General features: G+C 39.0%; 3 protein-coding genes across 8 annotated transcripts; all 3 read right to left on the reverse strand.

The window, feature by feature from the left end:
- Window positions 1-3,213, reverse strand: acp5a (acid phosphatase 5a, tartrate resistant). 3 transcript variants are annotated; one of them, XM_008279939.1, is made up of 6 exons: window positions 3,153-3,213; window positions 2,538-2,628; window positions 2,233-2,432; window positions 930-1,054; window positions 506-851; window positions 1-427 (listed from the first exon to the last, which is right to left on the reverse strand). In XM_008279939.1, the coding sequence occupies exons 2-6, from the start codon at window positions 2,626-2,628 to the stop codon at window positions 188-190; spliced, it is 1,002 nt and encodes a 333-aa protein (XP_008278161.1). In that variant the 5' UTR covers window positions 3,153-3,213; the 3' UTR covers window positions 1-187. The 3 variants fall into 3 exon arrangements, with proteins under 3 accessions (XP_008278161.1, XP_008278159.1, XP_008278160.1); XM_008279937.1 differs by lacking the exon at window positions 3,153-3,213 and adding an exon at window positions 3,076-3,094; XM_008279938.1 differs by lacking the exon at window positions 3,153-3,213 and adding an exon at window positions 2,767-2,862.
- Window positions 3,214-5,331: 2,118 nt separating this feature from the next.
- Window positions 5,332-17,816, reverse strand: LOC103355957 (interleukin enhancer-binding factor 3-like). 2 transcript variants are annotated; one of them, XM_008279940.1, is made up of 20 exons: window positions 17,736-17,816; window positions 17,145-17,252; window positions 16,127-16,238; window positions 15,462-15,655; window positions 15,171-15,339; window positions 14,878-15,040; window positions 12,831-12,922; window positions 12,255-12,350; window positions 11,998-12,109; window positions 11,816-11,913; window positions 11,630-11,738; window positions 11,393-11,527; window positions 10,540-10,730; window positions 9,381-9,500; window positions 9,113-9,244; window positions 8,169-8,330; window positions 7,933-8,062; window positions 7,768-7,806; window positions 6,064-6,423; window positions 5,332-5,892 (listed from the first exon to the last, which is right to left on the reverse strand). In XM_008279940.1, exons 2-20 carry the CDS (start codon window positions 17,249-17,251, stop codon window positions 5,780-5,782), a joined length of 2,634 nt encoding a protein of 877 aa, XP_008278162.1. In that variant the 5' UTR covers window position 17,252; window positions 17,736-17,816; the 3' UTR covers window positions 5,332-5,779. The 2 variants fall into 2 exon arrangements, with proteins under 2 accessions (XP_008278162.1, XP_008278163.1); XM_008279941.1 differs by lacking the exon at window positions 7,768-7,806.
- Window positions 17,817-19,302: 1,486 nt separating this feature from the next.
- LOC103355958 (prostaglandin E2 receptor EP1 subtype-like) lies at window positions 19,303-26,467 on the reverse strand. Of its 3 annotated transcripts, none has more exons than XM_008279944.1 (3): window positions 26,247-26,467; window positions 23,497-24,407; window positions 19,303-20,340 (listed from the first exon to the last, which is right to left on the reverse strand). In XM_008279944.1, exons 2-3 carry the CDS (start codon window positions 24,364-24,366, stop codon window positions 20,071-20,073), a joined length of 1,140 nt encoding a protein of 379 aa, XP_008278166.1. In that variant the 5' UTR covers window positions 24,367-24,407; window positions 26,247-26,467; the 3' UTR covers window positions 19,303-20,070. The 3 variants fall into 3 exon arrangements, with proteins under 3 accessions (XP_008278166.1, XP_008278165.1, XP_008278164.1); XM_008279943.1 differs by having other exon boundaries at window positions 26,239-26,467; XM_008279942.1 differs by lacking the exon at window positions 26,247-26,467 and having other exon boundaries at window positions 23,497-25,151.
- Window positions 26,468-27,572: the final 1,105 nt, after the last annotated feature.

The following is a 27,572-nucleotide window of genomic DNA, read 5'->3' on the forward strand; positions in this document are numbered from 1 at the left end:
TTTTGTACAAACAGCATTTATTTTAGAATACAAAAATTCACATGTAAAAGTTGATTCCTTTAAAACAGCACAATGCTCTGAAATTTTAATACCATAGTTAAAAATAAGAACTGGATCAACAGTCACTATTTGATTTCAGACTACACTGCAGAATCATGTAAATGCCAACTGTTCCCTGTTGGTTAGTCTACTCCAAGTCTCTTTGGGAGAGAACAGTGCGATAGAGAGAAGTGCCTGTAGCCTGGAAGAAGGTCACAATCATCTTGTTCTTGTTGACTTCCGCGTGGACAAAGCCTCCCAGCGTTGAAGCCTGGCCAGTGAAGAACTTCACAGAACCTTTGGGGACGTGGCTCCAGTGGCGGATGTCAGGATCCAGGAAGTTTCCGGCACCGCTCACCACGTATCCAACATCGGACTCTTCAATGTACTGCAGGAGAAAGAAAAGGGAACAGATTGAGCTTAAAGAAGCACATATGGTAAATGTTAACATCCTTCTTGCACCGACCTGCAGATTGTGGTCATGTCCGCAGAGGTAGGCAGTGGCCTTGTATTTGACGAGCAGAGGATGCAGCCTCTGCAGCAGACAGTCTGTGGGCCCATGTTTGGACACGGACCACACAGGGTAGTGGCCCGCCACCAACAGGAAGTCTGCTTTGGAGCGAGCCAGCCTCTCCTGCAGCCAAGTCAGCTGACGGTTGGCGTCCACAACAAACATTGGCCCTCTGGGCTTCTCATCCGTGTGGTCATCAGAGTTACCACACAGCATTATAGTGTCGAGCATGATGATGGTCAGAGTCTTCCCAGTGTTGGGGATGTGAAAGTTCAGCTCATAATAGTAAGCAGGGAACTTCCTAATGACAAAAAACATCAACCAAGACAGTTGAAAATGCTTGAACTAGTTTAAAATGCATGTTTAAGCTGCTACTTACCATCTGTCAGATTTGCCACTGTACTCAATCTGGGCTTTGACATTCCCTGCATGATCGTGATTGCCAGCAAGAACATACCAGGGCACTCTGAGAGACTTCGCAGTGTACACGGACTCAAAAGTGTCCTAAGGGGATGATTTAAAAAGAAAGAATTATTGCCTTCCAGTGGTTGGAAAAGCACTCAAGCAAAAAGTAAAAATACAGTAGAGTGAAAATACACCATTACAAATGAAAATCCTGCAAGGAAAAAAATTCTACTTAAAGTAGAATGTGCACATCATGAGCAGCAAAGTGTACCGTTTGGTTAACCTTTAAAAGTAAAGCAGTTTTTCAGCAACATGTTACTGTTGTAGCTGCTGCAGATGGAAATGGCTTAAAGTACTAGTTTTAGATACACAGCGGCAGTAAACACAAGAGAAAAGAAAAACAGAAAACATGACAGAAATATAGTATTCATGTTTCACAGATTACTTTGACACATGATGCCCAGATGCAAACTTTTCACCATATAAGCTCTTTTGTGATTTTGAGTTACTCAAATATACAATTCTCCCCTTTAAAGTTTATTTTTTAATATATAAAAACTCCAACTGCATGTAAATAAACAGGTGGATGAAAACACCTTGCATGGTGTTAAACTCTCCACTGTCAAGTGTGCAAATTAAAAATCCCACTTAAGTACCAAAATGGAATAGAATACCTTTATTGTCACTATACACATGTACAATGAGATTACAATGAAGGTAGAAGTGGTTGCGGTTCTCTATTATACAATACTTGTTACAGTTGTAGCTGTGGCAAATTGATTTAAACAAACTTAACTACTTCATATTAAGTTTATTCTAAAAAGGCAAAAAAAAAAAAACCCCAAAAGATCAATCCATGGGAAAAAACAAAGTTCTGATACAAAAATCTCTAATCTTTGTAGACATTAAATCATTTGTACCTTTATTGATTAAACACTGTGAAGGAGTCATTTTCTCTGAAAGAGCAATGTGACAGACCACATATTTTTGCAAGATGTCCAAAACCTAAAATGATGAAAACCACTGGTTTAATGTTTAACAGGTTTGTTATTTAGTCAAAGCTTCATCTGAAAAGCAACTAAAGCTGTCAGATAAAAGTACTGAAATACAATATTCCCCATATTAATGTAAGAGCAAAAGTATAAAACAGCATAATATGGAAATACCCAAGTACCTCACAACTGTACTTAAGTACTGTACATAATTTACTTTCACCATTGCCCCCAGTGCTGCTTTATCAGCAGGTGTCTCTTACACATCAGGTTTACTGCACTGACCTTAAACCGAGGAGAATCCACGCTGTTCACACCTTTGTAGTAGAAGTTATCGCCAAGGGCCAGAACAAAGTCAGCTCCCAACTGCTCTGCTACTTTGCTCATTTCTCGAGCTGTAGCCTTCTGCACAGCGGTGGTGTACGGCGCATAATTCACTCCTCCCCAGTCTCCTATAGCCAGGAACCTGATGGAGGTTCTGTTCCCTAGAAGAGAACATACATCATAAAAACATATCAGGACTTCTGAATCTGAGAAGAACAGCCTCACAGTAAACAAGCTCGTAAAGGTCAATGTGAAGTAATACTCACTGCTACTTTCTCCCAGGTCTTCGAAGGCAGTAGGATAGCAGTAGGCCACAGGGATGGCAGCAATTAAAAAGGATAAAAGAGTGACTGCCATCTTTAAACACAAATAAAACACCAGAGTTTCTGTTAACAGCAAGAACTGCAGCCAGAATCAAAAACAAAAGTCAGAACCTGCATGAGCTAAAAAGAAGGAAGTGAAGCACGAAACATGAAAACCACAGCTACAGCTTACCATGTGGGCCTATGCTTCCTCTCTTCTCGCCTCCCTCCACACTAAACAATAGCACTGTCATGATTTTTTATGCCTAAAGCTGAGCTGTGATTGGCTGTAGCCTGAAACTGACATGTTCCAGCTGGACTCAATGGAAGCTAATCAAAGCAGCCATGTCTGTGTGTCATCAGAGGTCAAAGAAGATCAGCAAATCTATTAAATAGCTTCACAGATCACACGACTGTCATCAGCCTCAGCAGAGATGCCACAAAGTGAAACAGTAATCTAGCGCCCCCCCGTCAGAAAGAAAACAAAAGCAGGCTGACTCACAGAAAACACAGCTTGCATGTGTGAAGAGTTTAGGTGTCAGAGTGCAGAGATAATAGGGTGAAAGACAAAACACTCACAGCTGATAACTGGTTAGGTGAGCTCAGGGCGACACTCCCTCCGTCCTCACAGAGCTCTTACTCCTTGCCTTTTTATCGGCATTCCTGGAGGAGAGGCTGCAGGAGGACCAGCCCTGAGACACGCTGCAGGGGCATGATCGTTGCTCACACCCTGACTCAGTCTCGGGACCGGAGGGTCATCAGGACCACATGTGACCCGCAACGGTTATTATAGGCTGGTGTCCAGACTCCACTTTTTCCACTTCAGTGTTAATCACTGTTTTCCTTCTTCATTTTGTGCTTCCATCTTTTTCAATAAATCCACACTAAGAAATGTAGCCTATTGACTTTACTCGAGTAATCTAATGGGTCAGGTCATGAGCAAATCTTACATAATGTAGTCTTGTCATTTGTTTTGCAGCCAGGTTATCTGTATTTTATCTATTTTACTCGGCTTGTGTCATTTTAAATGCGAATAGGATGGCCTCTTCTCCATTTGATGAAATGAAATGAAATGAACAATACTGAAAAATAACAATACACACACATTGATCTGTTGCATAGCTAAAAGGTCACAGTGAAGCCACTGACAGCTGTGAATTTAAGCTTTGCAGACATTAGGTGCCAACAGAAGACATATTTTCATATTTGTGAAAGTATGAATTTAGTGTATTAGAAACTATAGATGACTTGTCTGTCTGCTCAACTTTTCTGAAAGACGTTATCATGTATTTGACAAGGAGGTTAAAGGGATAAATATGATCAAAATTGAAGCAACAAAGCTGAAATATGCTGATTTTTACTCATTGTGTCAGTGAAGCTGAAAAAAACCACTGTAATGCAACTTTGTAATGTCTTTTATTTAATAAATTACAAGATTGCAATGCTAAATCTGTGGAATGGCCCTTTAAGAGTAATTTGTGATTTTACAGTCAAGTCTGCAACTTGCCAGATATCAGTGTAGCTGTTCTGATCTTTGTTTATAGCCCTGTTAAAAATCCAGGTAATATGAGATGTGTTACCTTCCTTTTGTTGTCTCCATTGTTGCTGTGGAGCACTTTGTTGTTAAATGGATAAAGTTGTAATGTCTTCTGTGATGTGGTTTCATTTATTAAGACACAAAGAGAATTTCTGAAAGGACAAAAAAACTAAAACTAAATCAGTAAATATTTAATTTGAGCTCGTATTGGTAGACAATATTTTTATAGCAATGTTTTCCGCAGGCTGCAAGGTGGAGCAGTGGTTAGCACTGGTTAGCACTGCTGCCTCACAACAAGAAGGTTGCTGGTTCGTGTTCCGGTGAAGACACGTGCAGCATGGGTTCTCTCCGGGTTTTGGTGCGAGTGAGTGTGCTTGGTTGTCTGTCTCTAAGTGTAGCCCTGCAATAGACTGGCGACCTGTCCAGGGTGTCCCCTGCCTTCGCCCTGAGTCAGCTGGGATAGACTCCAGCCCCCTAGTGAGGATTAAGCGGTGGATAGATTATGGATAGAAAAAAATAACTCAAAATCAACGTTGCTAATCACTGCTATAATCAAGATTGTAATAGTACCAAAAAAGAAAGAATCGTTTTAGCATTTAGTAAATGAAATTTTGTTTGTTTATTCTATAAAAAAAAAACAATATTATGTAAACAAACTTGCATTTTGAGGCCTAAAGCCTAGAAAATAAGCACAAATTCTAGTTTAAATTTAGTCCTTACAACTGGACTAATGTTGGTTGGAGAAAGCAAAAAATAATACATGTATATTTTTATGGAAATGTTTTTGATGCAGATAATTTTGCTCGCAAGGATCTTGCATAACTTTTTGAAAGTGACTTCTGACCAATGAACCCAAGGAACCTTTCAACTCAAGTGCCCTAATTTCTGCACAGGTCACTGAGGCCTCCCGTCATCTCTGCTAATCACACAGTCAGTCACAATGACCTGCCTGGTCCAGTGCTATACTACATACATACCAGACTGGCTGCGCTGCAGAAACAATTTGCTGCACTGCAAAACGTCCTCAGTAACACTGATGTGAGGAATATCTCTGGTATTTTTTGAGAAGATCAAGTTGACCTGACTTCAACTGCTTCAAGTTCATAATCTGAGCTCAACTGTCCCACATCAGAGCATCATGCATTAAAGGAACTGAAAGAGTAAAAGCTAAAATCTCACCACACATTAACAACCTTTTGCCTGTAATTATCAAAACAATGGTCAAACTTTTCTCCAAAATAAGAGTCATTTATTTTTACAACAAACATTAGAGCATATTTAATAACACAGGAAAGAAATCTTTAGCGCAAAACTACAAGCAGCTTTAAACCGAAACCATAAAATGATAAAGAACCAGTTCACTAGATTAAAAAAAAAACAACAAAAAAACACACAACACTCATGTCAATATGGATGTGAAGGATGCTGTAGATTAAAAGACAGAATGACTTTACTGCCGACTGTTTCACCAGATGTGAGAGAGCAAACAACCGAGGTGTAGAGTGAGAAAATAAAAATTAAAATAAAAACTAAATTCCAGTTTTAGAGAAAACACCTCAGCTACTTTTTTGTTTTCCTTTTTCAGAAGCAGTAACTCAGGATCATCATCAGAGGTGAGGAGTCCAAAAACGGCGTAGTCATGTGAGACGGGCTGAGAATGACACGACGATCAGTAATTCATGTCGTTGTATCCAGAATATGAGCCTTGGTTCTGTCCTCCGAAGCCCTGATACGAGGCATATCCCTGCTGATTCCCCCAAGACGACTGGTTTCCCCCCCAACCTGCGAAAAGACACCAAACCAGAATGCATTTTTTCCTTTTTTTCTAATGTTTTTGTGTTTGTTAATACAGAACTAATGCAACAAAGTATTATTACTAAGAGTAAACTAACCTTTTTATACATCTTTTTAATAGAATAAGTGGATTTTGGATTGTTGTTTCTCCCTACTCACCATAATTATTGTTATAACCTTGTCCCCCGGTCACTGAGCTGGGGTAAGCAGTGCTGTACATAGAGTAGTCTCCTCCTGAGCCCTGGCCCTCATTCTGACTTTGGGTCAGCATCTTCTTCTTCTCGTCGCCATAGCCGTAGCTGTACGGACTTTCCTGATCGGCAGGCGGAGGCATTGTCTGGTAGCTTTCTCCCTTCGTGGCATTGCTGTCGCCGTTGTCGTTGCTGGCGCTGCTGGTGGCGGGTGGGGAGGAGAAGGTGGTGCCACTCTCGGGGTAAAAGGTGCCATAGCCGACATTGCTGGCTGAGCCACTGGAGCCGGTGTTTTTAACCATGGCTGTGTTATTCCCGTACAGTTTATCTGAAAGACAGTTGAAATAAGACCCGAGTGTCACTGCGATGTAAAATCAACAGGTTCTCTCATGATCTTAAAAGTCATGCTTTGCACTAGAACCCATTCCTACATTGCTGACATGCTCACTGAATACACACTGGACAGGCAGAACATAAGGTTTCATCACAATACCAGGAATAAATTAATTATGATGCCTCCCTCTGGAATTATCTACCACATGAACTAAGGTCTGCTGCAATTTTTTTTCACAAGCTATTTTTTTAGTATTTTTTTAGGTTCAAAGTTTGTGGAAATTATTTTAGAATCAGCATTCTTGTCATTGCTTCCTTTATGCTTGATGATATGATAAAACCTTCTAATCTGATTCTCTTTTTACTGCAACAACCTCAAGTTTCTCCTCTTACCTAATATGCCACTATTTATGCAATTCCATCTTATCTTGTGTTTTTATCATATATGTTTGATCTTTTCCTATTTTTGCTTTATATTTTGAAACAGATTCTATGCCTGCTGTATAAAACATACAACACAAATAAACTGGACTTGACTCAATCTGCAACTAACTATTTTTTATTATTGAATAATCAGATAATTATTTACTTAATTAGTTGTACACTCTAATGTCTAAAAGTAGTAAAAAAAATTGGCACATGTGAATTGTAATTACATTTAAACAGTCCAGTAGCAGAGAAATTACAGACTTAAAATATTTTCATCAGCAAAGCTAAAACCAACTGCTTTGGGGCATTGCCTTAAATGATCACTAATTATTAGATTTGTTAACGTTCTACTGCAACGTGTTTATCAAGAGGAAACTGAGGGAGTGTTACGGTAGTAAGCATGATCAGTCTGTGTTCAGTAAAAAGCAATGTCTCCCTATTTTGACACAAATGTGTTTTCTCTTTCTTTCTGACCAGTTGATAAACATTAGTGTCTACTGTTCTTACACAAATAAAACCACAATTAAAAAACTGTTTAAAAATCTATATATTTCTTAATTATTATCATTCTAGTGTCAGTTACTTTCCTTTAATGTTGGCTAAAACTCTTTGGGGAGGTGTGAAAAGTTTTTCTATGCAGGGAAAAGCCCTGGTAACACATGCACTGCATAATCATTTCCAGTTGTAGTTTTTAAGAACGCAGATGTGTTTTGACTGTAAAATAAGTAAACTTTATCCAAGATTTTTAGGACTTTAAGTATAACTGTATTGAACTAAATTAGCATTTTGTACACAGGCAAAAACAAACCAAAACCAGAACGGATCAAAACCAAAACTAGAACAAATCAAAACCACCATGACAATCTAAAGCCTGTGTGCACAGAGCTAACAGAGACATTCAGGTACTTACGATAGCCTGAGCCAGTGCTGCTCTCATAACTGTAGTTGGCTTTTAAAATAAAGGAAAGAAATGACTATTTAGTTGATTTCCTCACAGATGTAAAGTGCTTGTTGCACATCTTTAAAGGATCCTTTATTGACTTGGCCGAGATTTGGTTAGTGTAAAATTCCTTACTCTTGTTATAGCTGGGTCCTGAGGGGAACGGTTTGCCTCGGCCTCTGCCTCGGCCCCCTCTGTTGGGACCCCAGCCACGAGACCCAGAGTCTGAAGGAATGCCGCGGATGGTGCCAAATCCTGGGATGTGCTGTCAAAGAAGAAAAGACAGAAAACTTCACATGAGACAAAGTCACAATTAAAAAAAAATAAAAAATCAGTTGCACATTTTCAGGATTGCTAGCTTGATGAATTACCATGTCGGTGTAGGTGACCTTCTTCTTTGAAACATTTCTGTTGGTGTTTGACATTCCGTTGTCATCTGGGAACAACTTCTCCAGAGCAGCAAGGGCAGCGTAGGCCTTAGCTTCCTTCTTATTGGAGCCTCTTCCTTTAAACTTCTGCCCATCGACTTCCACCTGAGAGACAGGGAAGAAACAGCTAAGTGTTTACCCCTAAAATAAAATCAACAGGCTTCAGTGTCTTATCATTACTTGACACTATGACTAAAGCTCAATTTGGATGCAATTTATTTCTCAAGGGGAGATGAGGTGAGTTTTCCAGCCAAGAGATCACCTGAATCTTATCAGCTCAGTGTGAAATTCAGCTTTTGTGTAAAAATGGACGAGAACTAAATTGTTCTTGCCAGTCTGACGGAAAAGTCAATAAAAAAAAGGGAAATTTGAGAACCAATATGACAACAGAAAGAAAGAAAAAACTATCAGGAGAGCTACATGAGCTCCTAAGTGTGTTGTTGTAATATCAGCAACAAGTGTTGTGCTGTTCTTCTTTGTTCTATACATTTTACCAAATTGGTGCTGTAAAAGGATGTAATACACGTAATACCACAGATTAAATTACAATCTCTGGAACGGGTGTCTTCTTTTCTATGATTTCTAAGTAGATTCAAGTATGTTTACATGCTTTCTGTTTTGGTGGTGTGTCCGTGTCTATTACAGACCATATGCTATCATTTTGGGAAGTTTAAAATCCTGCCAAGAATGATGGATCGCAGGATTACCCAGAATAATTTATCCTCCTACCTCCCCCGTACCGGTAATCTGAGCCAAATGGGAGCTTAAGAGTCAGAAAAGTCTGAATTTTCCAAATCCTAAACACATGGCCTTTACCAGATTACACAAATGTAACAATATTTAGTACAGTTGTTGTTTCCTGTGGGATACACAGACTGCTGACTCACCTCCATGACAAAGCACTTTTCATGGGAGCCTCCCGTCTCTGCAGACAGCTCGTACTTCAGGCTGCGCCGCTTCTCATTCAGCTCCATCACAGGGTTCTTGCCATTTTTAGTCAAGATTGGACCCTGACCACTCTGTTCACAGCAAGTGGACAAACAATCGCTGATAAGTACATGAGCCTTTTTTCAAGAACACATAACTTATGTGCTTCTCCACTTCAGTGGATCTGGCTAAAAAAGGTTTCACTCCAGAGAGACCTCAGGTACGTACTTCTTCTGATGTAGTAGAACTTGTTGTAGCAGCTTTAACTGATTCCTGGCTTCCTTCAACATCACCACTGGAATCTGATTTAGATTCTGAACCTATTGGAAGACCGAGATCTTGTAGGACCTGTGAATGACAAAAAATGTAAACATTAACAGACACATGAAACAACAACAACTCTCCCTTCATTCACGCATGTATGTATGATTCAAGGAAGACGAGGCAAACTTTTTTTTAATAAATCAATACAGGAGGGTGTGCATGTAAATAAGTTTTCTATCATGCATGTAGTGGAAATTATGATGTTGATATCAGGATATCTTAAATCTGGAGTTTTACTGTTTTAATTAACCCTCTAAACATCTAAACCTGACAGCAAGATTGACAGACATATGTAAGAACATGTTTTTACATTTTAATTCTGTAAAATTACACTATTTATCAAGGCCAGAAACTATATAAATAGAGAGAGGTGGGGTTTGAAACTTTTCAGACGGCCTTTGAATTTATCACGTGACTTTCAGGTACATTGAAAAAATAAAATAAATCTAAGCCTAAAATACAAATACATTAGCAAAATCACTTTATTCTAATACGTTTTGGGGGAAAAAAACATGGTTCGCCTAAACTAGATTTTGTAAAAGAAAATCCAAAAATCCTATGCTTCACTCTGTGACTAACAGTCACCTGACCAAAGTTCTGCAACTTTTTGGATGTACTGGCCTGAACTGCAGGCTGTGTTTACATAGAGAAGACAGGAGACAAGGTAGTAAAACATCTATAGTGTGTAAAGCTACCATTTTTTCCAGTTTTGATAACAACTGTGGATGACTGGAAAAATGCTGTTTAAGTTGATTGTAGGTTTTTCAACTATTTCTTTTTCTTTCTTTTTTTTTGGACTGATTGTATAATAGTTTTGCCATAATGCATGCAAGACATTTGTGATTTTTTGTACTTCTAGCCATGGTTATGTTGTTTCCATAAGGGTGCAAGACTTTCAAAAATTTCAATCAAAGACTAGCTTACAGTGAGTAAAAAAACACCCCAAAACTTCTAGTCATACAGTATAACACTTGATGCCCAGTTGGCTCTTAAAGAAACTAGTTTTTAAACTACTAAGAAAAACAAAAGTCCACGTATGTAGATAAAAATAAAGCACACTTGCCTTGGTGGCTACATTAAGTTTGGCGGCTCGTTTTGAAGGTCCCGTTGCTTCATAAGTTTTCCCGTTTAGGTCCACAGCCATTGTAAAGACCGGCTCATGGACTGGACCAGTTTGAGACGTAAGTCGGTACTCCAGACCGGGTCTGTACTGGTTCAGACGCATCACAGCGTTCATGGTAAGATCATCGGTGACTGCAGGAAAAGAAACACATAAACAAAAGACAGAAAGAGAAACATGAGGTAACAAATAAATTAATTCATTTTTAGATTAGCCCTATGAAAATGTTTTAAAAAGTGATTTTTTGGCATTATTTTTATATTTCATTCATTTCAAAAACAACAAATACAGTTAAGAGGTGAGCGTGTCATGGCATAGTGGCTCCAGAGTTATAATTACCCTCTTTCAGACTGCAGAGATTCCTTAAGGGGCATTTGCACTGCTGACACTAAGGCTTTGTACTCATACACTATGTGACTAATGTAATATGTTGGAAGGATTTTTTTTTCAATGACACTGACCCTGTAAAACTGTGTAATGTATCTAATTTTCAACACCACAGTTATTGGAAATTTTGCAACAACACTATATTGAACCTTTGTCACGATATTGCATTAGATTTAGCTAAGTGTATAGAATAAACAAAGCCTAATTGCATATCAATACATGTTGGATTGTATGTATTTCTGCAGTCTGTATAACCATGAATATTGCTAAAAATTAAAAGTATAATACCAGTCAACAGAAAGATGCTGAATATCGTAGTCAGTAATCTGAAGATTGCTAGTGTGGATGGAGATGATTTGTCAGTTAAAAAGTTTCGCCCATACATAGGCCTCTGCTTTTCAATACTGACATGATTTCCTCTGAAAGCGCTTCTGGAACTTGAGAAACTTCCTCTGTTTGCTGTTGAGATGAGGCTCGTCCTCTTCTTTCTCTACGTCTGAGTAAGATCTCTTAGCTGGCAGGCTGAAATGTCCGGCTATTTGGGCTGAAAGAGAAACAACACAAACAAAAGCTCTGAGGAGAGAGTTTTTGAGGAAAGTGTTTAAATGACACTTAATCTGGTAAAAGAAGCAAGATTATCACCAACCTGTGCCATCTTTGCCACCAATTCCCATCAACTTCCGTGGTTTTGTAGGTTTACTGTCCATCCCCAACACCTTGTGCATCTGTCCAAATGCACACAGCCTCAAGGCAAACTAAGAAAAACATGAATGTTAGCCACTATTTAAATAATATGTGTGTATATGTGTTTGCATTTGCAGCCCCACTTTACCTGAGCGCTCTGCGTGATGTCTTCACACTGCTGAACACTCAGATATGCAGTGGCATTGACTGGATCCTTCTCACATGGATCTTTAATTCCAGGACCATCTTGACACAGATACAGTGAAATTTTAATGTCCGTTCTGATGCACCACCCTTCATGCTGGTTTGACAACTCAAGTAAGATCTCACCTTCCAAAAGGATTCCAGAGGCAACGCACTCTAAAACCCTGCGGAGGGACTCGCCTGCTCCCATTGGTCTCTCAGATGTACCGATAGCTTTCTCTACCAGCAGTTCAAGAGGCTGCATGGAGACGAGAGCACAAAGCCAAGCACTGACGATACCTATCAAGTTGCTGCTCATAACAAAAAAGGATGAGATAAGGCTGGCTTATGCACATATATCTACTTTGCTGTTATCAGAATAAGCGGACCAGCAGTTTCCTCACCCATCCCGAGAGAGGCGTCCACGTAGGAACACGGATACACAGGTCCCTCAAGATCCGGATCACGATGACGGCTGAAGTCAGGTCGTTGACTTTGGCCTGGAGACACAAAATAAATCCAGTTCAGTTAGAGGAGCTGCCGCCTCTCGTGCCACCTCCTCCCTGTGCTTTCTGAGTTTCCACCAAACGATTCAGAAAACAAAGCAAGCACAGAATGGTGAGAATTACTGAGCCGTCTCCAAGTCAACAACAACTTGATTGTTAAGGTATTTGGGGGTTTATGGTCTTTGTTGTACAGTAGGAGTTGAAATCGAGAGAGCTCAGTCGCAATTTATCTGCTCGTGTCGATACCAATGAATCATCCAGTTCTGTCATTGGTATGAATCAGCAGATCACCCCTCAACTCTCCTCTAAAACTCAAAGTTCGACATTTTAGTTAGATCATGAACTCAAGCTTAAAAAACTGAGAACAGTTTGAAAAAACTGTCACTGTCTTTAAATGAACAAAAAAAAAAAAAAACTCAGATCATTCAAGGAAACAGTTCAACCTTATGTACAAATAAGGACGTGAATGCAAACCTGGAACCACTTGGCGTGGCGGAGAGACGCCAAGGCAGTTAGGCATTTCTGCCTGTCCAGAACGTCCGGCGGATCGTTGACTGTTCGCATTTCTATTGACGAGGTGGGGTAAGAAGAAAAGGTACAGTTTGACCAAGGGGGTCGGCTCTGTCTTGCAGCTCAGGGAGTAGCAGCTTTTCCCAAACCACCAGCAGCAGGGAAAGGGGGTCCCCAAGTACCTAATGTGTAAATCTTTGGTCCCAGCAAACACAATAATCATCTGTAACAGACCCCAGCTAACTTTTTCACAGTGCGGTGTAAGTACAAGTGCTGTCAGAAAGACACAGTGGTATATACAACATTGCATAGCATGTTGTGAATGTATGAGCACTGCACTACAGTAAATACCCCTTTCCCTCAGCCCCTCGGCTTGGGTCTGCTGCTCCCCCCCTCCTCCTGAGACAGTATGTCCAGTTGGTCAAAGGTCCAGCGTTCCTAAAAAACTTGACAAACTAAAAGGCAATCAGTTGTAAAATCACAAGCATTTAGAGAAACTTCACGTCTGTCCCACACTGCAGCAAAACTGATGAGTCCCTGTCCAAAAACTGTCTTAAACACAGGCCTTACGAAAGACAAGAAACACAAAGAGCCATACCAGGCTGCTTTGGGCATGTTTTAGCTCATTTATTTTCTACACTACAAATACAATTCAACTAATCCATTCTCTGTAAGTTTGAACCTGCTGCAAGAAGATCTGTACAATGGGTAGTTGTATAAGTAAAAGGAAGGACTAGAAACTAAAAAAACAGTGCTAAAGTATGCCTACAACATGGACGCAAGACAATAGCAGTAATTATATACGTATATCACAAGGGAATATATTTAAAATTATATTTATAAGGAATGCGTAAACATTTCTAAATGTTGACATTGTAACTTTTTAAAAGTGTCCAAACCCTCAAATATAGGTTTTTATCTGAACTGCGTATTTTCTTAAAGCGTGCACTGCAAGTATGACTGGATTTAATGACAGTTGTATTCATAATAATAATAATAATAATAATAATAATAATTCTACCACTGGATAAAATTTAAAAAAATATTTATCAAAACAAAGAAGAGCCTGTTTATGACAAACACTTAAATGGTCGGATGTTTTATGTGTGATTATGCAATGCTTGATTTGATGCACCAGACTAAACACCTCCAAACAGCGTCAGCAGCACTGCACTGTACCCGACCGGGTCTGAATGATTGTAAATGATCAGTTATTGCATCATTTTATATGTGCAGCCCCAGTGTGCAGTTTAGAAAATGGACTAAAACTGCATTGAGCCTGGTATGGTTCCATATTCGGGGCTTCAGAAACTCCCTTCACACAAACTCACTGCAACTTTAGATACCTGTGTAAAAACAGACAACTCTTAACACAAAAGCTTCACAAATACTCCCCTAACCAAAACATGTTTCTAAACAGACTGATTTAATGGTTTCTACTATTTTTAAGTATTATTTTCTCTCCTCATACTTTAAATTCTCCTAAGAGAAGCCACAGAAATGTCCTTCACTGTTGATCAGTTTTGCTGCAGCTGGTTCCAAATGTACATGTTCAGCATCAAGGACATGCAATGCGCGCATTAACTTGTTATTCTTGAGAAAGCCTTCACTTTAAACATGAAAACAACAAGAATAGACAAAGTTGGGGTTTTTTTGTTTTTGTTTTTTTTTTCTGACTGAGGCATCGTCACTAACATGAGCAGAATGTATCAGCGGCTACAGAGGGGATGTAGTGCTGCAAACGGCAGTTTGGTACAAAAACGACGACAGGACTCTGGAGCGAGTGAAGAGCCAACGCTTGTTGGTTGTTCACTGGCATCGGTCTGAGACAGTCACTGTACAGGCTCCACTGAGGTTTAATGGGATGCAGATGGACAACTTACGTGGTATTTTTCGACAGCCAGGGCAGAGTTATAAATCAGTGGAGCAGTACAGTGTGTGCATACTGAGAACACACAGATCAGGCCTGTGGTAGCTGATGTTTAGTTGGAAACAAGACCAACATACGCACCTTCTTCTTCCTCTTCCTCAGCAACTTTACTCTCTTGCTCTGTTCTGACCAGAGGTGATGTCAGGTGGATAATGAGAGTCAAGGCCGACTCCTTGGTGCTTGTCACGGCAATGCCTGCATCTCCTGAACATGGGCTTACTGAATACGTCCCAGCTGAAATGGTCTGTTTAAAAAGACGAGGAAAAATGAAAAAGGTCAAAGGGGTAAAAAAAAAAAACCCAACCCAATTCCAGATCTGTGAAGAATGTTTTTATAGAAAATGCTACTAAACAGCATTAGACACTCATCTCTACCTCTAACTGTGCAATTAGCTTTTCAGCCACTTGTTTAAGTAGAGTAACTGTGGGCTTGTTAGAGCAAAGCAGCACAAGTTCCAGGTCCTTGTCTCCCTTCAGCAAGAGTCCTTTGGCCACAAGGCCAACCCTCATAACGCCACGCAGGACACGCTCTTGTGCATCACCGCTTGAAGTGGAAGGGGATTAGGAAGAAAATAATAAAAATAAGATTCAATTATTAAAATCAATCTGAACGCCATTTGATACACTTATTAAAAATACCACAGACTGTTCAGATGTTTCGCTTACCTTGCTGCCTCTGTAGTTTCTTTGTCATCATTTCGAGTATCCATCTGGTCAGACACAGACTTCAGGGCACACTCCACATGCGAGACGATTGTCTGCACCGCCTCCAGCTCCTCTGGTGAGGGGTACACTTCTGAGTGTTTGGCCATCACAAGGCGATCATATGGCCCTGTGTGAGACCGCGAGGCTGGAGACTCCTATAATGGAAAGGAAAATAAAGAAAAGTAACTTTTATATTGAATGGAAAAAAAACCCCCAACATATTGTATATAAACGCAGCTGTATTTCTAGTTCATACTGTCATGATGAAGTCAATTTGAAATGATTTTAGAATAGACGAATGCTAATATTCATTAAAACCATATAAGTCCCTAACTACTTTTCAGCTACTCTCGTATTCCAGTGAAGGACGTCACATGTCAAAAATATAGAATTGGGAAGTACAATATTAATAGTTATAGCCAGGATTAAAAAATGACTTGGAAAAAGAAACATCACGCACAGGATACAGCTTTTGTACAAGAGGAAGAACAGCCTTTTTAAAGTACAAAAGGAAATGAAACGGTGATGGAAAACAAATCATTTTGAAAAAAAAAGTAGCAAATAGCTCAGTTAGAAGAAAACTATGGATTATCAAGCCTTATTGATTTAGCAGGTAAGAAAATAACCTCATGATGACGCTGATCCTCAATCTCCTCGATTGCAGCAATGTAGTCGTGGTACTGCCTCAGCTCCTCTTCGTAGCACAGACAGTCGTACCAGTAACGCAGCTCCTCATATCTGGACAGATAGAGTGACAAATGAGAGACGCCCTGAAGACAAGCTCCAGTGTTCAAGTCAAAATAGGTGCTAGAAAATGCTCAGTTATTACTCTCCTTTAAGTCTTGACCTACCAAATATGCTTTAATATATATCCTCATTTAATTCAATAATACAGAGTAGAGCTGAAGTGGTTAGTTGCCATAACTGATGAAGTTAAGGCTAATAATGCGCCAACATCAATATTTAAATTTAGCATCACTGCGTAAACATTGCAACATGCCACCAGCCTTTTGAAATTGTGATTAAATCATGGCTTATTCAGACTCAGTTCCAAATGGCTGCTCTGCACTGTTAGTATCCAGATTTTTATAACCGAGATGTCATCTGACAAACTCAAAATACACAAGAGTAAATGGAATGGGTGTGTCCGTAAACCTGTGAATTTGAATAGATTTTCTTAAAATTTGAATCTCCTACCAAAGTCAGAGAACAAGTTCACAATAATGACAAAAGGCCTTCATTTGTCGCTTTTCTGGGCTTGTAAAATATTTACAGAACTGTTTTCCTTGTTAAGGGTTTTAATAGAAACTTGAACTACTTGAGGAATTACTCTCAATCTTTTTTTATTTACTTCCTATCACATGGGAGTTTTTAGTTTAACTCAGCTGCTAAATATCTAAATCTTTGTGTACATTTCGCTCTGAGCTGCATTATTGTTTCACTGCATTTTTATTCCTTTCAAATGTAAAGCACTTGCTGTTACATTTCATTTGTATGAAAAGTGCGCCATAAATAAATTCTGATTGATTGATTGAAAAGTATACTGTTTCCCTATAATTAAATGTGCTATATCAATGCAGCTGCCTGGCCTGATGTGTTATATTAAGAGGCTGTGGTTGACTCCGTTCATTGCTGTGTTTGTACCTGTCGAAGTCGTGCGGCAGCAGCCGGTGGCCCTGTTGGATCAGACTGTCCCAGTACAGCAGCTCTTCATACGCCTGGTGCTCGTCCCACATTGGCGGGGCCGCCATGCTGTCACGACAGAAGGTACCACATGTTTGATCAGTTCAAAATACCTTTGTTACTCTACGTATAACTGGTAGATAACAGGCAGTATAGCATCTATCACGTCAACTATAATTTCATGTGACGGAATGCGTTTTCAACATACATGTGCAGCTAACGTTAGCTCACAACGTACGTAGGAAACCTGTCTTGCAGGATGAAACAGGCAGTGTGGATGCAAATACGCAACTTGTGCATAATTCACCGTAAACTAAAATATACTCCTAGTATATCGCATACGGTTGTCCAGTAATTCCCGCTGTTCTTCGCTCCTCATAAATTAAGACCGTTAGTTAGCTAATGTTTATAGCATCGACCATTGAATCAATATTAGCGCGCTAGCTAACGTTAGCAGCCATGTCGCATTTCTGTAAATTTGCATTTGACGGGTCAAGCTGGCGCAATGGCACTAACCCCCGGTTGAATTTCTACTCTGCTGTTAGAGCTTACCTTTGTTAACGAGCGAATAAATCGGTATAGACCTTCTACGGTAACGTCGCTGCCGTTTTGATGTCAGGCGATCACGAGTCGCCACAATATGACGTCACTAGTTTTGACCATGGCGCATCATCATTAGGATGAACAATCAACATAGTGATCATACAGCAATATAAAACAAATGTATATGTATTTAATTTGTCTTAATACAGCATATTTTGTCCATTGCTTGTAAGGCACTTTGAGTTGCAATTGAACTGTTTGAAAAAGTGCAACACACATGAGGTTTGCTGATTGATGGACTGATTGATTATACCTAGTGAGAGGAATAACACCGCAGGGTTGAAAGTTTGGGAACTTTGTCAACAATGCTAAGGGAAGCAGTATTTTATTTTTTGTATAATGATGTAGTAATCAGGGTGGCAATCAGTGCAGTGTAGGAGCAGCCAAGTAGCTAATTAGGACATTTAATGGAACTGAATCTGTACGCAATATTGTCAGCGAGTTAATTACTCGTATTTATTTATGTTGCACGACTAAATTTATTCAGTTTTGCATATCTTATATGTGTGTGAGTGCAGGATTCTATAAATATCTGTAAGTACGACGAATGCAGAGTTACATTAGGCATTTCTCAAGGTGAAAATGCAACAAGTCATATCTTAAATTAACAGCCATTGAACCAAAGTGCATTACTTAATTACCTACAAAGTTTAAATATTATATTAAGAACCTGTAACATTATATAAAACACACATTTAGCCAACTAAAGACTCCAGGTAAGACCTTTCAGTATTATTGATTGTGCAAATTCACTCGATTCATGTAAATAGAAGGGTTAAGACATTACCGTAATTTATATAGCACAAATGAACCTGAGTGACCTAAATGTGAGGGTAACAAAGTGAGGTGTGGATATCACTGGCTGCTCATCAGTGGCAGATGTCAGAAAAGATTCATGAGCAGAAAAAGATGGAAAAAATGTTCCAGCTGCAGACCATGTGGATGTGGTTGGAAAGAAATTATGCTGAAGAGGAACCAGATAAAATAGGCAGCTTGAAACAGTAATGTTTCACTGCACTTCATCTTAAGTTACTCATATCAGAGCCAGACAACCTGCCCAGACACTGGCCCTCGTATTGAAGCAGTGCACCATAAATAGCAAGGTGTCGAGATAAGCTTAAATCAAACAGATTAGCTCCACACTATTCTTGATCAAACAGGTTATTATCTGCATGACCTTTGTGGATAATCCTTTTTGATTCATCATTGTCTGTTAAAATGACTCTGCAGAACATTACTGCTTCAGATCACAACATCCTCAGAGTAAATTCTTTACAGCGTAATCATGCACAACCCATAGATCTTTTGGGAAAGTTCAGAGCTCTGAGGAAAACACTGAAGTATGAAATGAGTCCTGCCAGTATTTACTCGAGTTTACACTTGAAAAACCTTTTAACTATTAGAATTAGAATAAATAATAATCTATAATAGGAGCAGAGTAGCATGTTTATGGACCACTTGCGTACCTTCCATCACAAAACAGACCCGTTTGCAAGGAAAATTACACAAAAAGACACACATTGCATTGTTTTATTTACATTCAGTTTAAATTTCTTTAGATATCCTCAGTAAACTGAGGGTACAGTTCAAGTAATAACTTATAAAATGTTACATTATTTCACATAAAGCACTATATAAACACATCAAAGCATGTATAAACTCAAACGTACACAAAGTCCACAGTATTTGAATATTAACATTCCTTAATGACGTACATTCAGCAGAATAACAATAGAAATAACCTCTAAATACTTTTGGGTTTACTCTGGAGCTCAGTTCTTCTGCCACAGTTTAATATGAGAGCAAATCACTGTGCAATTTCTACCTAGTCTTACTTTCAAAGCTGGTGAAAATGGGAACATGACACCAGAAAATAAACTCTTTAAGTATCACTCGTGCTAACCTTTGAGTCGCATGCTTATTACTGCATTACTACACTGTGGACGACAGCTTTGACTTTTGTTATGAGTTTCATAATAAAAATATAATATTAAGGAATGTTCACGTTTGTTAAGTAAACAGTAGAACATTTATGATCTCTTGTGCAAAATCATAGCATTAGCTAGCTTCCATTTTTAAGGTCAGACAATGAACTCCTCTTCGATGCTGTGTGATGGAAGAAAAAAAAAAGATTTGATCAAACCATGAAGCATTTCTGGACAGGGACCAACACAGCTGCAACATTTGTTCTTTTCTCCTGCTTCTATGCAGGTCTCCTTTTCCAAAAGTCTTTGCACACAAAGTTCTTTGTATGACCTGGTACCAATTTCATCCATTTCTCAGTTCAGACTTGGTTGACTTCGTTCTTCTCTGAGCTGGGGAAAGAGGTCGGCTCCCAGCGGCCCAGTATAGTTCCCCGCAGGCCCGCCTGGCACTTAGCGATGAGGTAGATTTTGCGGAGCACTGTGCGGCGCAGCAGGATATAGACCCAGGGGTCGAGGATCTGGTTCCACGCAGCTAGCCTCACTCCCATCACCATCAAGGTTTTATAGTTCAACAGGTTATCCCCAATGGTTCCTGTGTAGGAGTGGATCACGGACATCAGGCCAAAGATCTGCAGGCATGAAACACACATGATATATGATCAAAGAGCGGAAACATGTCAGTGAAAGTGAAAAGGCTAAAATTGCTCAAAAATGGCAACAGAAACAACAACAAACTAGATTTTTAAGTGACCCTGCCGTATTGTTTGTGGCCTGAACACAGCAGAATTGCTTTATAAGATCTAACTCAAGTTACACTTAGCTTTTTGCACAGATTAGTACCTGCTTTTCAGAACTTCTCTGCCCTCACTCTACCTCGAGGCTCTTCGATCCTCAGAACAAATGCTTTCAATTGCCCCATAAGACTCATGGGTAGCAGAAATCATGACTTTGCAGTGGCAGCTCCAAAACTTAGTAATATTCTCCTTCTGTCAATCAAATCTTCCTCCTGCATTTCTAACTTTTTAAGAACAATCTTAAGATGTGCATGTTTATACTGGTTTTGGTTTATACTTTTTAGTATCTGTATCTGTTCTATCCTGTCCTGTTTTTCTTTTTGGTGTTTTATATTTACTTTATTTTGTTTTAGACAATTGATGTACAAGTTTTTAACATGTTTCCTCTTTTGCTTATTTGCACACATTTTAGCTGTTTCCTGTTTTACAGCACATACAGCACTTTGGTTAACTCAGGCTGTTTTAGAAAATGCTACATAAAGAAACATGATTAGATTTTTCTTATATCAACAGTAGGCTCAGTGATGCTGCAAAATGTTAGTTCAAAGTGACTGCACTAAAATACACTCAATTGCTGGTACTCCTTGATTTCATTGTGGTTTCATTACAAAGTAATACCGTGACAGAATACTGATACCAATATGTTTCATTATTAAAAGCTGTAATGTGTAATCCTGTAAGGGAAAGTGGAATGTTATGTGATTACTTGCCTCTTAAACATTCATTTAATATGCATCACATATGCGTTGCATGGTAAAATACAATTATTGCACGCATCCAACAGCAGCAAGGAGGTAATGAATGCAATCAGTGCTCATGTAGGTTGAGCTGATTACTGTTTCTTTGAACACTCTGAAAGTAACACATGTGCTTTCCTAAATTATATGTACATATGTTACTTATATTACGTTATACTCAGTAATACAATTTGAGTAATGTATTCATTTTTGATGACAGAATTATAAAACCAAGTTCCCCTGAGTGCACATGTGCAGCAGCGTTACACAGGAGTAATCAGAGCAGATGTTCTGCAGAATCTCTGGTAGAGCTTTTCAAATTCAATATGTATCTTACGACTAACAAAGTTAGCCAAGTAAAAGGCATATGTCCATGCAATGATGTATCATAAGAGAGGATTCAAAAGGAAAGTTGACTGTGAGTCAGTGAATTCACTTCAATATTGTGGTTGTTTTTTGTCCTGAAGGTTGTTGCAGAGTTCACTCGACTGGTAACTTAAGAACTTCTGCTGCTATTTCTTGAGATCTAAAACGGGGCCTGTTGGCAGGTCACATGCGGGGATCCTTTCCCAGGTTCAGATAAGGGTGAGCATTTTTATGTTCTCATTAACCATGCGTATGTTGTGCAAATTAAAGTTTCTTATTATTATTTTGCAATGCATGTAATAAGCAGGGTTTTTTTTGTTGTTGTTGTATGCTATTTTCATTTCAGTCTCTCTTTTTGGTACTTTCATTCTACATTTTGACTGTATTTGATCTTTAAACACTTGTATGCTACAAGACCACCCAGGTTTTCCTCCCTGTCTGACACTATCATCTCATAATGATGCAGACTGCAGTTGTGCAATGACTTCCAGCTTTCCTCAGAAATGATGGCAGTGAATTCTTTCTACTGTGTTTGCACATTTTGGTTGTTTTAATACATACAAAAGATCTTTGCATGAACACTTCTGGTCTCTGAACCTTCATCTTCATACCTGCAGAGTTTATCACAGCATAAAATAGGTTGCTTTGGGGGTATTGACTGTCAAATGTGAAGACGGCCAGCACTAACCTGCAAGTTACTCTGTATCTCAACCCATCCGCAGGCACATATTTATTGTAAAGGTGTCCCAGTAGGTATGTTTTCATTGGATGACTTTCTTTGTTTTCATAAGTACCAACCTCACTTGTTTTGTCTTTGGTACTTTGAATGGTATTTGATTTTATTTTTTATTCTGCTGACTAGTTTTTGTTTGGAGTGCTTGACTAAGCTTTGTAATCGATTTTCTATATTTAGTTGAGTAAGCAGACATGGTTAGTTGAGTTACAGTAACTTGGTATGTTGACAGCAGTTGGACAAAATCAATACAACTAATTAGATACAGTTATATTTGAAGTACCGATAACAGTACACAAGAACCCCAAAGACTAATAATAAAGTTTACTTAACCAATTTCCTACTAGTTGGATCAACCTGTCAGATTTTACAGTGTGCTAGTATTAATACTAATCTGACTACTCTTCGTTGAACAAGTTGAACAGTGTTTGCAAGTAGATTCTTTCTTTGTGTTGCTTATACACCTGCGTTTATTGTTTATGTAAATCATTTGTTTTTTGCATTTTTAAAAATGATTTTACTATAGTTTTATTATATTTATGTCAAGCCAAGATAAAATTGAAAATGCCTTAGGAAGAAAAGAGCCTCTGTGTGTGAATGCAGAGCATCTTTAACACACTGCTAGACCAACCAACTCAGATTTCACAATCATACACCAGTACTTTTGTTGCTCATTTGACACTTGCATAAAGTGACATAACTGTAGAAAATCTAACATATTTCCACAAATCTGAGCAGTGGATATATTGCAGATCCACAATAAAGGATTAGCTCTCTTGTCAGATGACAGAAGTATGGACATTCAAGAAAAGCTGCAACATGTTTGGCCTTTCTAAATGGTGCAAAAAACTGGGGAGAGAGACTAATGTCAACTGAGCAGTCTGAACATGCTCAAAAAAAGTCTTGAGAGAGTCTAGTGAAAACACCTGTGTGAGTGAACTTGATATGTAAGAGAAAAAACATTCTACTGATAGCAGGTACAGGCTTCTAGGCTATACAAGTACTCAATCTTCTATTATTTTTATTTTATTTTATTTTATTTTATTTTATTTATTTTTTTACTATTACTCCCTATTTAACTTATAGTTTTCGTAAAAGAAATCTCATTGTGAACTGGCTGCATGCTATCCTCTCACTGTACTTTCTGATACTCACCAGCAGAGGGCTCCAGCAGATGCATGAGGAGACCATGATGCCAACCAGCTGCACCACCATCTCTATGTCATGGGACTTTGCTGAGTGATGGCAACCAGGCTGCCTCCTGAGCCGGGCCAGAACCAGTGTCAGTCCACTGATGGTGTTACACACCAGCGCCACAGCTAGTGAGGTCAGACCGAGTCCAGAGAACAGCACCACAAAAACCACGTCCACCTCCTCAGTGTCACTGAGCACGTTGATGAAACACCAGGTCCCTGGGTCCTGGTAGGTATAAGAGCCCAGCTGGAGGCAGGGCAGCAAGGCTACGCACAAAGCCAGCAGCCAGATCACAGCCAAGCAGATCTTTGTGCGTGTTTTGGTGACTAGAGATGAGTGCAGCAGTGGTTTAGTAACACCCAGACATCTCTCAGCAGCCATGGCGCAACCCATGAAGAGCGGGCAAAGGCCGAAGAACACCATGCTGCCACCCAGGAACTGGCACATGCCATCAGAGGAGTCAAAGTCTTCAGGACTCACACCTCCGGAGAGGTAGAGTCGCAGAACCAGGGCTCCAGGAATCGCATGGCCAATGAAGTCTGTGATCACCAGTGAAGTGGCAAATAGAAGGAATGTAGCTTTGGAGCGCCGGCGCTGGAGGGAGTAGGCGTTAACCAGGATGAAAAGAGCCACAATATTGGAAATGATGCCCAGTGTCATGGACAGGACGACGGCAATGATGCCGCTGGTGGTCGGCTCCACAAACGTGAAGTTTCCCTGCTGCGACAGCCCCTCAACAGCCACACTGACCTCCACCGTCCCTCCACTGTCATTAGCCAGACGAGGGAGGAACGGGGAGGCTGAGGAGTTGTAGTGGCTCAAAGCTAACATCTCTGAAGTCTGCAGGTCAAGAGGTCCATAGCGAAGGGAGGCTGCAAGAAGAAGAAGATGTGATTAATTAATCCGCTAATGTCTGGATTAAAATACAATTCTGTTGATCTACTTAGACTAAAAGAACAATTTACAGTAAAAGTTACACATACACGTACAAAATCTACGTAAAATGTGATCTCAACCCAGTTGTTGCTGTGTGAGATTGTGTCAGCGCTCTGTTGCACCATCATCAAAACACCAAATGAGTGAATTACTTTTGGAAGAATGCTTTTCATTTCTGGAGCAGAGTTCACACAGAATCTGTGACAAGGAGCACTAAAGCTGCAGGAGGCGAATGTGACGCAACACTTTACCAACAATCTCTGGTTTTCCCCGAAATGTATACCTTTCGTCTTTTAAGATCATGGTTTGAGGACTTAAGATAAAGTAAAAGATTTGAACACATATAAGCTACTCCTGCAAATTCTTTACAGATCACTGAAGATCTGACAAGACGATTGTTTAATAATTTGTCTTCTCAACCTGACTTGATGGCTGGATGCCTTTGTGTGGCGTCCAGACAGACAGGATAAATGAAAGCGTTTCAGCAACTAGAAGCCATGAAGGCATTTACTGAGACAGCTGTCAAACCTGCAGTGCTGCAAAGTGAACTCTGATGAGGAGGTCAAACACAGATCATACACAGGACTCGCAGCAAAACACCCCAAAAAAACAGGACATTTGATTAAATTATATATTAGAGTTAAGCAATGGGGTGTACTGTTTAGCATTTTTCATCACAATTATAAACACTTTAATGCCGAGAATCTCAATAGCTTGATTTGTTGCATAAACTGAGCTCACAAGGTAATTATTGGGTCAGATTCTCCCAGAATGAGGTCTGAATTTTAAAGAGCAACAGCTGTAAATCCAATGTGATGCAAATCAAGCCAAAGAAGACCCTAAACCTGGTTTTCTTTTCCATAAGAGATCCTGTTACATGAATATTGCCCATATGCAATTAGTCAAATGACTACTTTGAGGAATAATTTCCTGTGAATGTTGATTTGTAAAAGATGAGCAGAATATTCTGTAGCTTCACAGTGCACACCTTAAGATAACAGCATTAAATAATAAAAATTATGCTGATGAAATATGTATAATAAAAATTACATAAGATTAAGATTTTTCAAAGGGATTTAATCCCATTTGTAAATTTAATCTCTGGTTGGCTCATTTTATTCTTTACTAGTATGATTACACTTGAACATGTCATTCCTTGAACATTGTACTGTTATTTTACTGATTTTTCCAATTTTGTTAAATTACAGACAATAAATAGTAAAATCACCAAAAATATACCTTTATGTGTTAATGGTAAGAATAAACAAACAAATAAAAACAGGCAAAAAAAAAAAAAACACCCGCATTAAAAATCTGTATTTTTACAAATGATGATTTGTTCTTTCACGTTTTACCATAAAATTGTCATTTTTTACAGCATTTAAATTAGCAAAAAACCATCCATATTTTGCAGATGTTTGCTGGTATTTATTAGAAAACGTATGCGTGTTAACGATTGAAAATCGTAGATAATCTTTTTAAGTATTATTTCACAGGTTTTCACTGTTTTTGTCAAAATGCAGATAATATTTAGTAAAATCACAGATAAATTTGGATGTTAACTGTGAAACAACTATTAGTGATTTACATCGCCTGACTGTAAACTAGTATTTAATCCAGCTGTAAATATCACTATTTTCCAGATATTTTAAGCGTTTTCACAGTTCTTATATTAGCACCCTTTGTAAAGTTTTGCTGTTGATGTTATCTGCCACCCTCGCTGCCAGATTTGCACCGTTTTTACAAAGTAGATTTAAAATGAACAACCGACTCACCACCAGACAGCTGATCTCCTCAGTCCAGCTGAGTTTGTTTTCTTGTCTAACAAATATCCAGAGATACTCCAAAGACGACTAAACGATGTCAGCAGTCCAGAAACAGAAGGAGAAACGTCTTTTTCTTCAGATCAGAAGTCATGTTTCCCCTTTGATAAAGTCCACAGCTGCTGCGGGTGTAATGACCGTCTGTGCGGAGTTTTGTTTTTTTAAATTATTATCCGGGACTGAATCCGTGCGTCTGCTTCATGGTGCCTTTAACTGTGTCAAGGATCCCCACTGACGCTAAAATACCGACTCACGTTTTTATAGCGCCTTTTTTTTTTTTTTTTCCTTTTCTTCTCCTCCAGTGTGTCTGTGGGCGTCTCTGCTGCTCCACTGACTCAAGTTCATCCTTCAGCTGCACTTTCTGTGTCTGCAGTCTGTTTATAGGAGAGACACCTTCAGTAAGCACAGTGTCGATTCTTACTCACTTCATGTGTCACCTACATTCCAGGACATTTATCCCAAAAAGGCCTGTCTTGTCTCACAATTACCTCCCAAATAAATTATCACGATACGGTATGACATAGGACATCTGCATGACTACAACAGCAGAGTGGATAGTGCAAACATTTAGGAGATAGCATTACAAAAATAAAAATAACAATAAAAATAAGTTCAGGTGTCTGAATTCCTCTGGATGTATAAATGACAGTATTGCACAGACAAATAATATTGCAAGGATTCTCTGATTAGTAGAAAAACTGATAAAAAAGGATTAATATTGCACAGATTTGTAGAATCAATAAGCAGAAAAATGCTGATTTTGCACGCAGACTTCTGTATTGCATAGATTCTTTCATGAGTAGAAAAACTGACAGAGAAGGTTTAATATTGCATGTCCAAAATATCGATATTGCACCGATTTGTAGAATCAGCAAGTTAAAAAAAAATAAAAAAATACAGATTATGCACAGATTCTTGTATGTGGAGACAAAAGTTTTTAAATTTGCAAAATATTAATAATTCACAGCTTTGAATGTGTTGGCTTTGCACCAAGAAGAAGTATGACAGCTTTTCGTATTTAGTGAATAAGAGTTAAATGGCTGTGATGAATTTGTGGTGCAGACATTGTTTTCTCTGTTTCTTAGTACATGGATAAATGTGAACAGATAGCCTACTTTATTTTTTTTCCTAATGTGCAAGTCTGTTCTCAAAATAACCTCTGGGGTATCAGCTGTCCACACAGATCCAGTGCATTATGGATGTCCTGCATATCAGTCCTCCTGGAGGGATCTGTTTCTGAAGTAATGACGGCACAGGAGGTAGGGCAAGCTATCTAGA

Source organism: Stegastes partitus, unplaced genomic scaffold (assembly GCF_000690725.1).
Source record: "Stegastes partitus isolate 25-593 unplaced genomic scaffold, Stegastes_partitus-1.0.2 Scaffold176, whole genome shotgun sequence".
NCBI classification, from domain to species: Eukaryota; Metazoa; Chordata; class Actinopteri; family Pomacentridae; genus Stegastes; species Stegastes partitus.

Bases quoted from the DNA above. Each gene is read 5' to 3' on its own strand.
- acp5a (XM_008279937.1), bottom strand. The intron at 1,055-2,232 runs GTCAGTGCAGTA...TCATCCCCTTAG, and splicing joins TGGATTCTCCTCGGTTTAAG to GACACTTTTGAGTCCGTGTA. The intron at 852-929 runs GTAAGTAGCAGC...TTTTGTCATTAG, and splicing joins AGTGGCAAATCTGACAGATG to GAAGTTCCCTGCTTACTATT.
- LOC103355957 (XM_008279940.1), bottom strand. From the start codon at position 17,251: ATGGCGGCCCCGCCAATGTGGGACGAGCACCAGGCGTATGAAGAGCTG. The intron at 15,041-15,170 runs GTAGAGATGAGT...CTTTTTAAACAG, and splicing joins AGCTAATTGCACAGTTAGAG to ACCATTTCAGCTGGGACGTA. The intron at 5,893-6,063 runs GTGAGTAGGGAG...GTCTTTTCGCAG, and splicing joins AGGTTATAACAATAATTATG to GTTGGGGGGGAAACCAGTCG.
- LOC103355958 (XM_008279944.1), bottom strand. From the start codon at position 24,366: ATGTTAGCTTTGAGCCACTACAACTCCTCAGCCTCCCCGTTCCTCCCT. The intron at 20,341-23,496 runs GTGAGTATCAGA...TCATGCCTGCAG, and splicing joins TCTGCTGGAGCCCTCTGCTG to ATCTTTGGCCTGATGTCCGT.